Source organism: Corapipo altera, unplaced genomic scaffold (assembly GCF_003945725.1).
Source record: "Corapipo altera isolate COAL_440 unplaced genomic scaffold, ASM394572v1 268, whole genome shotgun sequence".
NCBI classification, from domain to species: domain Eukaryota; kingdom Metazoa; phylum Chordata; class Aves; order Passeriformes; family Pipridae; genus Corapipo; species Corapipo altera.
In genome coordinates, this window is record NW_020884901.1 from 9013626 (window position 1) to 9027493 (window position 13868).

Below are 13868 nucleotides of genomic sequence, written 5' to 3' on the forward strand. Positions count from 1 at the left end.
CCTCCCCAGCCCACCCCATGACCCCCCCACCCTGTGTCACCCTCCCCATGGCAGCTGCTGGCCCCACAGAAGCAGCACATCCCTAAAATTCCCCTCCTTTTCACATGGAGCAATATTTTCCTTCACTCCAAGGTCCCCAGCCCTCATTTCCCAGCCCGTCCTCCTGCTGTTAAAGGGATTGGGCTGGATAAAAAGAAAGGATTTTGGCACTGCAGATTAGGTTCCCCAATAACTCTGGAAGCTCCAGTTCTCCTTCCTCCTTCCCCGGGGGCCTTGGGAGCTCCACTCCTACCAAAGTCAGTGCTGACAGAACAAACCAGGAGCGGTTCCTGCCCCTCCAGTTACACCAGGAATTCTTGGCAAACCTGAACTCCGTCAATACGTTGTGAACAAAAACACAGGGCAGGGGTGTGGGGTGGAATCACGGCGGCCTTGAGCTGGTTTTCCTTAATTCCCATGAACAGCAAAGGGTTTTTTTCTACTGGAAAAAATCAGGAGGGGCTGTGGAGCACCACAAATGCTCTGGGACAGTCCCCATGTCCCTCGGTTTTCCAGCCCATCATCCTGCACTATATCCCTGATTCTGAGGCAGCTCCTCGGACCTGCATTCCCAGAGCCTGATCCAACAACAGATCCCGGGACATCCCTTCTGGCCCCCAAACCACGACAGCAGCGCTGCCCCAAGCCCCCGCATTGTGCAGGGCTGCAGACAGACAGACAGACAGACAGACAGACAGGCGGCTCCCCCGCCCCGGCCTTTCCCCCCGCGCTGTCTCAGCGGGGATTAGCAAAGCCCAGCCCGCGGCTTTGCGCTCCCGTTTCCTGCCGCCGGGCAAAGAGCCGCGGGGTCACCCGGCCACAGACACAATGGCCCTGCGGGGCTTTGCGGTGGCCCGGGTCACCCTCGCCAGACGCTGCCTTCCCCTCCAGGTCGGCACCGGGCCAACAGCGCCGGGAAAACGCCGGGAGAGCCCCCGGGCCGGGACTCGCAGCGCTCCAGCTCCCGCTTCCCGAGCTCCCCCCGGCATCCCCGCGGCCGCAGGAGCTGGGACACCGCCGAAATCACGGCAATAGCCGCAGGCACGGACGGTTCTCCAGTAAAAGAGCAAAGCCTGAGGTGTCTTTCCAAATGCAGGCAGGGAAGAAAACAACAACAACAACAAAGGAATTCTGACTGAGCGGCAGCAGCTCCGCGGAGCGCTGTGAGCGTGCCCGGCCAGCAGGGATCCAACCTGGGAGGGAGGCATCACCTCGGCGGGGTGATGCTCTCCGGCACGGCAGGATTCCCCCAGCCGGCACCTCCGGCCCTCTCCCCCATCCCTGTTCGTTCCTGCATGTTCTGTGAGCCCGCAGTGGGGTTTGGGAGCGTTGGCACCAGCGCAGCACCTGCTCTGGAGCAGTAGGAGGGCAGGAAAACGTGGAGGTTGTCCAGTGTCTCCCAGTGATCAGCTCTGCTGTGCTTCCCAGGAGGAATCTGATCTCCTGATCTCCTCTGCTTTGATCCAATCCAACACAAAACCACAAAAGGGCTTCTGGTGGGTGAATCCCAGCTCAGAGCCAGACCAGCACAGAGCCATCCTCCTCCTGCCTCGGGGTGTGCTGGCAGAGCAGAGATCCCCCCCACTGCATCCTCCCCCCGGAATTCCAGGCATTTGCCCTGGAGCAGAGGATGCAATGATAGCTCTTCAGCAATGAACGAGCTGTAGAGAAGGCAAAAGTCCTGCCCAAGGTCACAGAAGAGTTCAGAGAGCTGGAGATGGAGCCTGAGCTCTCACCAGCCCATTGCTCTGCCCCTTGCACTGACCTGCCACTGATACTGTTCTGCCAGGCTGCAGTTCCAGAGAGCCATTACAGACACAACACACAGAGCATTCCCATCCCAGGGAGCTCCAGGTCAGACTGGAAAAGTGCCTGAGGCAGTTAGAAACCCAATGCCTTCAGCTCTTGCCGTGCCTGGATCAGGCCGGGCTCCACAGGGAGTTTGAAATGAAGCCTAATCCCAGTGTGCCGTCAGGAGTTGGGGATCCTAAGTGACACTGCCTGGGTTGTTGCAGTGAGTTTTGGAGTCATCCCATGGATTTCTGCATCCAGCCATGCAGTGGCTGAGGCACTGGTGCCTCCCCACAGGTCTCATCCTGCTCCTGTGCTTCCCACAGGTCCCATCCTGCTCCTGTGCTTCCCACAGGTCCCATCCTGCTCCTGTGCTCCCCACAGGTCCCATCCTGCTCCTGTGCTCCCCACAGGTCCCATCCTGCTCCTGTGCTCCCCACAGGTCCCATCCTGCTCCTCTGCTCCCCACAGCAGCAGGGATCAGGTGAGGAAATGTCTCAGCAAGAAGCTTGATGGGCACAAACCCTGGGGAGCAGCAGGACGCTGGGAGATGGTGGGAAACAGGAGAGGTTGTAATTTGTAACCCAGAGCAGGAGAAGGGCTGCTTTCTGCATGGCTTGGGTCTCCCTTGGCCCCTGTCTTGCAGAGGGAGGTAGGGCATGAACCATCCCGGGGAGGGGATGGATGAGTGTGGACCATGGGGAGCCAAGATTGCCTGGTCAGTCCCAGGGGACAGAGGGACAGCACTGCTGGGAACAGAGGACATGCTGATCCCACGGACAGCTGTCCATGGAGCTGCACCTCCCTTCTTGGCACCTTCCCTCTGCCCTCACCTCCCACCCAGCACACGAGGAATCTCAAGCCATGGTATCCCTTGCTCCCAGCAGAGCAGAGGAAGCTGCTGGGGAGGTGTGAGTGGAGCTCCCTGAGCCCACCACAGCTGTAACTCACCGTGAAGGTCTGCCAGTCCTCCCTGGAGTTCCTCCAGAGGACGATGGTGGGCACACCAGGGATGCCCACAGGGCCTGGGTCACCTGGGGGGCCCGTCCTGCCCACGGCTCCAGGGTATCCCTGGGGAGACAAGGGATACTTTAAAAATACCTTGAAACCAGCCAGAGGTTTAACAGTCAGCACAGCTTCTGACTCAGGTCAGAGTGGGGCACATTCTGGGCTTCAAACCAGCTCTTGGGATCTAAATAACCCTGGAAAGGGGGAAAGAAAAATGAGCTTCCTACACATGTTCCTGTGCCCAGGCCCATCTAAACACCACCAGTACAGAAACTGTTGTTGACAGACATTGGGTGGGGCAACGAGTTTGCCCCTCCACAGCTTGGGGAAGATGGGAAGTGCTGTGCAGAGGTGGGCAGGAGCACCTGCTGGTGGGGACACTGGGGCACCACCCTCAATGCAGACCATCCCCAAGCATCCCCCAGTGCAGCAGCAGAGCAGGCTGGGCCATGTGGCCACTGCACAGGGGGTTTCTGGAGGAGGAAGGGCAGTCCTGGGTCTCACCAAGGCAGAGCTGGAGGACAGATGTCCCTCTGACATGATTCCATGGATATAGCAGGGGGCTTTTCATCCTTCCTCCGGGTGACCTGAGCTAAAGCTGCTCCACCTCCTGGCTCTGCTGCCTCTGCAGCCTCTGCAGAGCCATTAAGCGGCTCAGAGGAAAGACAGCAGCTTGTCTTGAGCTCAGTCCTGAGCCTGGGCTTAAAGTACCCACTAAAACCAGTTCCTTCCTCTTCCAAATGCACAGAAAGGGACACCACCCTGCAGATTCAGAAGCTCCCACTGCTGTCTTGATGAAAAACACCCAAACCAACCCAAACCATGCATGATATTTGTCCTGGACCCTAAACCCCACACTCCACATTCCCCTAATTTTCTGGGTACTCACCTTGTCTCCTTTGGGCCCCACCAGTCCCCGTCTGCCAGGACAGCCCTGAAAGGCAAAAGAGAAGAGTTGTGTCACCCCAAAAGGGGACCCCACAGTGACTGGGTGAGCAGTGCCACAGCTCCAGGGAAGCAGGAACTGAAATGGCTGGTTCAGAGCAAACCAGCAGCACCAAGTCACCAGGAAACATCCCAAAAACTAGGGGGGTTGAAAGTGTCCCCTGGTTTATGCCGCTCCTGCCCTGGCATCAGCAGCCAGCTCTGCTTGGGTGGCTGAGCTGCACAATCCTGAGGCACCCACTCCAGAAATGCCCTGCACCACATGGCCAGGGAGCAGGAGCACATCTCCTGACACCTGGTGAGGAAAGGCAGTGTGCTAGGGAAAAAAAAATCCCATAAATTTGGATCAAGGCCATCACCCAAACAGTAGTTCGGACGAGGACACAAAGAGCTGCTGCTGTAACTGGAGCTCTGAGTTGGCCCAGCTCGAGGCAAAAATGCACATTTTGGCCAAGAGGGGACCCCACTTCAGGGCTTATCAAAGCATGTCTGGGTAGAACAGCCAGGTGGGAGATCCTGGCTGCTTTGGAGGATGGGAATTCCCCTGGAAGATGTCGGCAGGGGCTGCCAACCCGCCGGGCTGTGGCACAGCACCCACCCGTGTGTGCTGCAGAGCTGAGCCTTTGACAGCTTCATTTACAGACCCCAGACTTGGTCTGAGCTTGCAGACAGCCTGGGCTGAGCCTGGAGCAAGGCTGGGAATCCACAGGGAATGAGCAACCCCCAGCACAGCCCCGGCTGCAGCCATGACCTCACCGCCTTGTGCCAACAGGATGGGCAGGGGCACTTTGGCACGAAGAGATGCTTCACCAAAGGGACTCTCATCACCTGAAGTGCCCAAATCTAAAGCCCAGTTCCCCTTCTGTGGGCCCCCAGAGCCCACCTGCCCTCAGCCTGGGGAGCAGCAACCCAGCATCAGGGAAGGTTGTCAGGCTTGGCTCATATTTTAACCAAAATAATGGCTCATGCCTGGCATGTGCCACCACAGAGTTTCAGTCCTACACAGAATCCCACACTGGGCTGGGTTGGAAGGGACATTAGAGATCATTTAGTTCCATCCCCTGCCATTGGCAGGGACACCTTCCACTAGATCAGGTTGCTCCAAGCTCCATCCAACCTGGCCTTGGACACTTCCAGGGATGTGACAACCTGTTCCAAAATGGATGAAATGAAAGAAACAGGACAGAGGGACACAACAGGACAGAAGGACGTGTCAGGATGGAAGGACACACCAGCCCATCCCCCTGTGGCCACAAGTGTCTTTGTCTCCTCAGCTTGGCCACAGTGATTTTACAGAAGCTGCAGTGGCTCCAGGGGAAGGAGAGCCAGGCTTGGCTGTGCTGGGTTGTTCTTCTGGTTGTTCTTCTCCCTGATTTCCTCTCCCCTCTTCTCCCTGCCCCTGGTGCCTGGAGGGGGCAGGGACACCTGAGGTGCCAGGATGGCTCTCTGGGTGGCTGCAGGGTGTTGGAACTCGGGCTGCTCAGCAGCCTGACCCCCAGCAAACCAAATCCTGGGACCATGGGATGACCCAGGTTGGGAGGAACCTCAGGAGATCATCTGGTCCAAGCTCTGTGGGTGAGGGAGCCCAGAGGAGATGGTGCAGCACTCTGTCCATTGTGTCCTGAACACTTCCAGCCACAGGGAGTCCCTGGGGAGGTTCTGAGACTGATTGTTCTCCCCAAAAGAATTCCTTCTTGCATCACTAGCCCAGGGTGCTCCAAGCCCCATCCAGCCTGGCCTTGGACATTTCCAGGGATGGGGCAGCCACAACTTCTCTGGGCAACCTGTGCCAGGGCCTCCCCACCCTTCCAGGGAAGAATTTCTTCCTAATATCCCATCTAAACCTACTCTCTGTCAGTCTGAAGCCATTCCCTCTTGTCCTTTCCCTCCATGCCCTTGTAAAAACTCCCTCTCCACCTTCCTCCCTTACTCCTAGTGCCAGGATAGAGCTGCTGGTACCTGTGTTTCCACCCAGGATACTCAGGATTGAGGAAAAAAAAAACCTCTCCAAGCTTTCTACAGGAGAGAAAAGCAATTCCCCTCCTGGCTGGGTCTCTCCTGTCTGCTGACAGCAGGGCTGTCAAATGTTGTGACGTTCCCTCCGCTCCTGGGATTTTTTTCGTCCTTCAGCATCTGTTCCTTTTGCCACTTCCCTCTATTTTTGCAGGCAGTAGCTGCAGCAGCGAGGAGATGGCTTGAGGGGGAAGCTAACAACCCTAAATTGAACTGTTGTCCCACGAAGCCTGGCTCATGGATGATGGATTTAGTGCTGGGTCCCCCGAACGCAGCCATAAACCCAGCCATGGGTGGAGACCTGCCCTGCAGGACCCCCCTGAACCCCAGGACAGCCACGAGACTTCCACGTGGGTGTCAGCCCCAGAGAGAGGAGAAGATGCCCATGGTCACCTCTGGCAGTGGCACTGGGGAAAGGAAATACAATTTTCTAGAGGAATTATTAAGCAAATGGAACCAAATCACAGAATGATTTTGGCAGAAGGAACAAACATGGGAAAACACGTAAAACACTTCTCAGCTACTTCTCAGTGAAGACTCAGGACTTCTCTAAAGAATTATCTATTCTAAGTTTCTCTTTTTCTTTTTAATTTCCCTTTTTTTGTCCTCTACAATGGATGAATGAAGTGAAAAATAATTGAAACTCATTTCAAGATAAATTCAACACTCTGCTTTGCACCAGCACCAATTTTGGGGTGTTGCAGTGGTAGAGAAACAAAGGACAGTGATGCCAGTGGGAACTGGGGCTGGAAGAGAAGGTCTGACCCCCTCTGAGACCCTCAGCTTGACTTTGGGCAGGACCAGGGTGAAATGAAAACCGACAACGTGGTTAATTTTGATGACTTGAGATCATCTCTAGGGAGAGGGAATAAGGGAATCATCTCCTCTACAGTTCCTTCAGGGCCATCAAAAAACCTTTGCCAGGGCCACAGCCCCACATTGTCTGCACAGAGTTTCCCATCGTGGAGAAGATTCCTTTGCCCAGAGAAGGCGGGTAAAGCTTCTCCCTGTGAGCTGATGGCAGCTCAGCAGCCTGTGCCCACCACCCACTGTGCAGGGGGAAATGCTCCACCACCCAGCCCTCCCCTCCCTCAGCCATCACCACCAGCACTCACCGGCAGCCCTGGGGGTCCTGGCAGCCCTGGGGGCCCTGGCCTCACATGATCCTGTTGCCCACGTGCCACCACGGGGATGGAGTGTCCTGCGCGGGCAGTGCCATCCCCGAGCCCTGGCACAGAGGGTCTGGCTGCTACCAGAGGAAGCTCTGCTGTCCTCACAGGACCTCTGGGCACGTGTCCTTTGGGAGCAGCTGCCTGACGTGCTGCCAGGACCTTGGGGAAGGTGTGGGGCAGCAGGTTGGGGATGGCATGGCCGGGTTTGCCAGGCTGGAGCCGCTGCCGAGTGCCCGTGTTCCCTGCCAGCTTCTCCGTGGTGATGTTTTCCTCCTGAAGGTCCTTCTTGGCTGCTCTGTGTGTCTTCATGGAGCCTCCTGGGTGGATAAAAGCCATGCCATAACATGTAATAATAATAATAATAACAGGTATCCCTAATAAAGGATAAAAGAGCCACCAGGTTCCCAGGAATCTCCACGGAGAAAGGGAGCAAACCTTGACCATGGACCCACGTGCTGCTCCTGCCCAGCCCTGGCCTGCCAGGGCCTGTGATTTTATTATAGGTGGAGTTGAGCAGCTCAAAGCCTTCATCCTCAATAGAAAGGCTGCCCTCCTCCTCCTCCTCCTCCTCCTCCTCCTCCTCAGCTGATGGTATCTCGTGAGCAGAGAGTGAAGCCAGGGCGCTCCCATCAGGTTGGAGGTTGAGGGTTTCCTGAGGGTCCTCCCATGTCCAAGGTGGCCCCAGGGTCAAATCTGAGCTGGTGAGTCTGGAATCCTGGAAAGGAAGGCAGAAAAAAAAAATGAAGTTTGAAGATTTCACTTGTTTTTCTCTCTTTCCTGCTCAACACATGGAGTCACCATCCCTGGGAGTGTTCAAGAAATCCCTGAAAATGGAATTTAGTGCTATGGTTTAGTTGACATGGTGGTGGTTGGTCAAAGGTTGGGCTCAGTGATCCTGGAGGTCCTTTCCAACCTTAATGACTCTGTGATCCCTAATTTCCCACGTGCACAAACACCGCTGGGAGGGACGAGACAGAGCACAGCTTGTGAGCCCCAGGCAGGACCCCCCGAGCTCTGGGGCAGCTCATCCTCCCCAGGCAGGGCAGTTCAGCCCCCTACAAACCCAAACTCCACAAGGGACACGAGCCAAGTGCCAGCCTGGGCCACATCAACATGGAGCTCCTTCTCCCAGCCCCCCTGCAGGGATCCCCCACCCTGAGTGTGTCTGCAGGAGGAGCATTGAGAGAAGAATCCCAGAACAGTTTGGGTAAAAGGCACCTTGAAGATCACGTTGTTCCAACCACCATGGGCAGGGACACCTTCCACCAGCCCAGGTTGCTCCAAGCCCTGTCCAACCTGGCCTTGGACACTTCCAGGGATGGGGCAGCCACAGCTTCTCTGGGCAACCTGTGCCAGGGCCTCACCACCCTCACAGGGAGGAATTCCTTCCCAACATCCCATCTAAAACTACTCTCTTTCACTTTGATCCCATTCCCCTTGTCCTGTTACTCCATTCCCAAATCCAAAGTCCCTCTCCAGCTCTTTTGGAGCCCCTTTAAGCACCAGAAGGGGCTCTGAGATCTAATGACAGAAATCCAAGTTTGAGAGCAACTACTAAAACAACTGCAGCAAATCCACAGGGTGACACCAGGGATCAGTCTGTCCCTTCAGCCTTTCAGTTTGCTGCTTCTGCATTTTCCAAGGCTCCTGGTGGTCTCAGGGGAATGGTGCTGGCAGATGGGAGGGGAGCTCACAGCTCCCACCACACATCTTCCCAATCCATCAGCTCCCAGGGTTGGGAAGGGATGACAGGCACAAGCCCAAGTGGAGCCTCCTGGAGGCTGGCAGCTAATTAATTTAAGGCAGTGGCTTGCAAGGGGCTCATTCTCTCTTCAGCTGCCACATTAGATGGTCTCTGCAGGTCTCAAGGGGCTCCTTCAGCCCTAAAACCACCAGCAGAGCCCAGGGATGGAGAACAGCAATGTTGGTAGAAATATCTACACTCCAGACTAAAGAACTGACTGTGAAAAGGGAGATAAACTGCAGAGTTCCCTGCATTTGCAAATCCCACCGGTTTTACCCCCAGCACCGGTGCCGGTGTCTCAGCTGGGGCTTGAACACTCACTGACCACGGCTTGGGTGGTGGGTGGCTGTGAAGGTCCCTCAGCTCTGCTGGAGCAGCTGGCAGGGTTCCCATCAGCCCCACATGCCCACCACCCCCTCCTGGAGCTCGTTCCGTGCTCCAGCTGAGCTCCACAGGGCACCGACATCCCGGACAAGGCACCGGGAGGAGCGGGTGGGACCCAGGCCTGGCCGGGGGCTCCTCGGGGCCGGGGCCACGGAGCCGAGGAGGAACAGGCTGAGAGGAGTCACTAGAGGGAGATGCAGGCCCACACTTGCCTTGCAGGGCGGAGAAGGGGAGCAGAGTGGTACAAGGACATCATTCCCATCGTCCTTCCCATCTCCCGTCGGTTGAACCCATTCCCCGGCTCCGGTTCTGCTCCGCGCCACGGGCACAAGAGCTCGGGAGCACCAGGGTGGGTTTGCACGAAGAGCAAGTAGAAAAACCACCAATTTCACTGCCAGAACTGGTCGTTCTTCAGGTGAGAACCCAGTGGTACTGCTGGGTCAGGGGAGCTGGCTCTGGCCAAGCCCCACTCGGGAGGACCAAAGGCAGCAGGAGCTGCTGAAGCTCTTCCTTTGCTGCCAGATGCCACACCACCAGCTTGGAGATTTCCAAACTCTTCCCCCATCCCAAACGGAGAGGAAAAGCGAAAATTTTAATTTTTCCAAGTTCAAAAGTCAAGTTTGAAGAGTTTCCTTCACAAACAGCTGAAGTGCTTTGCTCTCTGTTATGAAAAGTTCTGGGGGAGGGTCCTGTCTTTGTTTGTTACATTTAATTTGTTGGTGATTTAGAAAAGGAAAAGAACGACCCTAAAGCATCAAAAGTAGAGTGGGCAGCAGGGCAGGGGGGATTCTACCCCTCTGCCCCTCAGGTGAGACCCCCCTGCAGAGCTGCTCCAGCCCTGGGGAACAGCACAGCAAGGACATGGAGCTGCTGGAGAGAGTCCAGAGGAGGCACCAGGATGATCAGAGGGCTGGAGCAGCTCTGCTGGGAGGAAAGGCTGGGAGAGTTGGGATTGTTCAGCCTGGAGAAGAGAAGATTTTGGGGTCCCCTAATTGTGGCCTTCCAGTGCCTAAAGGAGCTACAGGAAAAATGGAGAGAGACTGTTTACAAGAGCATGGAGCAATAGGGCAAGGGGGAATGGCTTCCCACTGATAGAGGGCAGAGTTAGATGGGATATTGGGAAGAAATTCCTCCCTGTGAGGGTGGTGAGGCCCTGGCACAGGTTGCCCAGAGAAGCTGTGGCTGCCCCATCCCTGGAAGTGTCCAAGGCCAGGTTGAGGCAATCTGGTCCAGTGGAAGGTGTCCCTGCCCATGGCAGGGGGTGGAACTGGGTGATCTTTCAGGTCCCTTCCAACCCAAACCATTCCATGTTTCTATGATCTCCAGCCAGCTCCCTTCACCCATCAGATGCTCTCAGATATTCCCTTGGACACCCACACTTCACTCTCCAGGTGGGCTTGTGACCCTCACAGCCCTCAGGAGCAAAGGAAGGTGAAGACTGTGTGTCCTAACAGTGTCCAGGTAAAATCCAAGGAAATTGAGGAAAGCAAATGGCAAAAGCTCTGCACAAAATCATAGGAACAAAGAGCCTGGAGAGGACAGGCTGCCATGGAGCTGTTTTCATCCAGAGAAATGCTGGTGCAGAAGGAACGAGCCTGCAGACCTCGGAACAAATTAGAACATGTTGCCAATTAAATCACAGCGGTTTTGCTGCCTTCAAGGTGGAGGGAAATCAGGCTTCAAGTGGTGAGAGCAGGGAAGAGCCAGGACTGCTCCTCCTGCATGGGCAGCTGGACATGGAGCATGGAATCCAAAGATCACAGAATTATTAGATTGGAGAAGACTTCCAAAATCATTGAGTTCAGTTGTTAATCCAGCACTGCCAAGGCCACCAGTAAACCACGTCCCCAAGTGCCACAGCTACATGGCTTTTAAATCCCTCCAGGAGTGGGGACTCCATCACTGCCCTGGGCAGCTGTCCCACTGCCTGACCATCCTTTCCAGGAAGAAATTATCCCTGATGTCCAAGTTGAGCCTCCCCTGGCACAGCTGGAGGCTGTTCCCTCTCCTCCTGTCCCTTGTTCCCTATGAGCAGAGCCCGACTCCCCCAGCTCCCCCCTCCTGTCAGGGAGTTGCAGAGCCAGAAGGTCCCCCCTGAGCCTCCTTTGCTCCAGGCTGAGCCCCCCCAGCTCCCTCAGCTGCTCCTGCTGCTCCAGCCCCTTCCCCAGCTCCATTCCCTTCCCTGGACACGCTCCAGCCCCTCAATGTCCTTCTTGTAGAGAAGGGCCCAAAACTGACCCCATGATTTGTGGTGTGGCCTCAGCACTGCCCAGCACGGGAGGAATTTGCTGGAATAGGGGTTGATTGAAGCCATGCAGCCTCTTTATGGTTGGGTTCAGTGATTTTAGTGGTCTTTTCCAACCTACATGATTCCACTGTCCACCCAGGTGAGCCACTGCATGGCCAAACATGGCCCAGCCAGGCAGAGAGCAGCAGCATCCCAAGTTAAATCACTTCCCAAATACACCAGAATCAATGAATATTCTATATGTTATATTCTATAACATATCAGCCAGATCTCAAACCCAGTCAGGAGCCACCTTGTCATTAACTTCAACTGACTTGGTTTGTGCTCCTGGTTCTGTTTAAGCAGGATGGTTGGAGCTGCTGGTGGGCAGTGAAGAGCTGTAACACACAGGCTCTAAAATAACACCTTTAAATTTATTTTTTTTTTTAACTAATAGCATTAAAAAAACCTCCCATAGCTTATTTTATAAAGTCCTTTTGGGCAAGAAATCAAATGGCTGCAGGAAAAGCACTCTGGCTAAAACTCAGCTCCATCATTTGGACATCTTAAAACGGGTTCAGCTGGTAATGATGAGAACCACGTTCCCCACAAGGTCACCTTCCCAAGAGGAGCCAAAGGAGGGACCTGCAGGCAGCTGGGGCTCCCCCTCAGCCCAGCCCAGCACTGGGCTCTGTCCCAAAACCCCTCAACAACTCAACAGCTGCTCACCTCTCCAGCACCTGTGCCATGTCCAGAAGACATTTTTGGGAAGACTGAACCCCCAAATGGGACATACAACTGCAGTTGAGCCAGGTGGGTGCCCACCAACCCCTGGGGTGGAGGGAGACCCTCTGGGCTTCACCATGGCCAAGCTCCCACCTGGAGCTGCCTTCCAGCCAAGACCTTTGCTGATAACAGAGACAGCAACACCCACCAAAGCCACAAAAGAGAGGATTTGGGCACTGGATCAGTGCTCTGGGGAAGGGGCAGAGGGCAGGAGCTGCTCAAGGCTTTGCTGCTGCAGGGATTCAGCAGCTTCACGAAGGACAAGGACACACAAGTTCAGGGCACAGCTACAGCAAGAGGAAAACCTCGCTGGGTGATCCCACATTCCCTCTCACACACACGGGAGGTCACACACATCCATCTCCAACAGGGGCACCAGGGCACCGTGCCCAGGTGTTCCCTGCCCCAGGGGGGCACAGTGCCCTGCCCTGGACCCCGTGTCCCACCATCCAGGAGGTGCTGGAGCGTTTTCAGGACCTGTTCCCCTCCTCCATGGAGACTGGTGTCCATGGGCTGCCATGGGAATGCCTGGAGCAAGAAAGCTCTTCAAATCAATGGGCTGTTACATGTTTAACTCTTACTTATTATTATTTTTTTTATTATTTTGCTGTTTAAATGCTAGAAAAGGGACCATTTGTCTCAGGTAAAGGCACCTGTTAAATCCATTAAAATACACTGGTGGGGGCATTGCTCCACACAGAAAACCAGAGGGGAGGTTTGCAAACACCTTCCTTCCACCCCACTATCCCCCAGTTTCACACTGTCCCCCCCGAAATGTCAGAACCTGCCTGAAGAGATGATAAACTGGGTCCCTGATCCCACCAAGCCCAGCAGGACATCCCCTGCCATCCCCCCAGCCAGGCCTCCACCCCAGCCCAGCCTCTCTGAGCTGGAAGGAGGGTTTGTTCCAGGTTTGGAACACGGTCCATGCTTTCTCCATGGTCCTCCCTGGTGTGACCTGCTGCCAAGATCTTCCACAGTGTCCAAGGAGCCCCTTAGGAGAGAACCTGGAAAGCCCCATTCCTCATTTATACCCCCCAGACCAGCAGAGATGCAAAGTCACCCGGGTGACTGTCACCACAGTACAGCAGCTCCCCTGAGGAGAACACAGGGAATATTTGTTCTCTTAGCAGCAGGTCCTGGAGGGGATAAAACCCACAGCCATTTATTTCTGAGTTGAAATACAGAATTTTATTTTTTCCCTTCAAAAATTGAATTGTGAAGTCGCACGGTTTCGATGATATATTTTTGTTGCTTTGGGAGGTTTTCTGAGTAAAAACAGTCCTGAAATACAGCCTTAATGGTGAAAAAAAATAATCAAAGTACTCCAGCTTCCCACCTTGATCTGTATTTCTCCCTCCAACCAATTTTGCCAGTTTTGATCCAAAGTGCTCATTTCCTTCAAACATATTTTTGCAACCAATGAAACCACAGCATTGGAAAGTTTCAGCTACAGCCTTGGTGCCTTGTTTTGGTGCCTTGAAGTGGGAAATTAATGTAAGATTAATTAGGCAGCACCTCCCTGCTCCGCAGGGCTGGAGGATTCAGCCCATGGGCATCAGCAACAGCCCAAAGCCACTTCCACGAGGGAAGGTTTGGGAAGGGAAGGGAAGGGAAGGGAAGGTTTGGGAAGGTTTGGGAAGGTTTGGGAAGGTTTGGGAAGGGAAGGTTTGGGAAGGGAAGGGAAGGTTTGGGAAGGGAAGGTTTGGGAAGGTTTGGGAAGGGAAGGGAAGGGAAGGGAAGGTTTGGGAAGGGAAGG

The 13868-nt window shown here is 55.0% G+C and overlaps 1 protein-coding gene across 1 annotated transcript in view; it reads right to left on the bottom strand.

The window, feature by feature from the left end:
• The window catches only part of LOC113950443 (collagen alpha-1(I) chain-like), an 87888-nt gene that overhangs the window by 29067 nt on the left and 44953 nt on the right, over nt 1-13868 (bottom strand). The window contains 4 exon segments of the mRNA XM_027650303.1: nt 2782-2901; nt 3728-3772; nt 6912-7285; nt 7404-7683. Of these exon segments, the coding sequence (XP_027506104.1) occupies nt 2782-2901; nt 3728-3772; nt 6912-7285; nt 7404-7683 (819 nt within the window).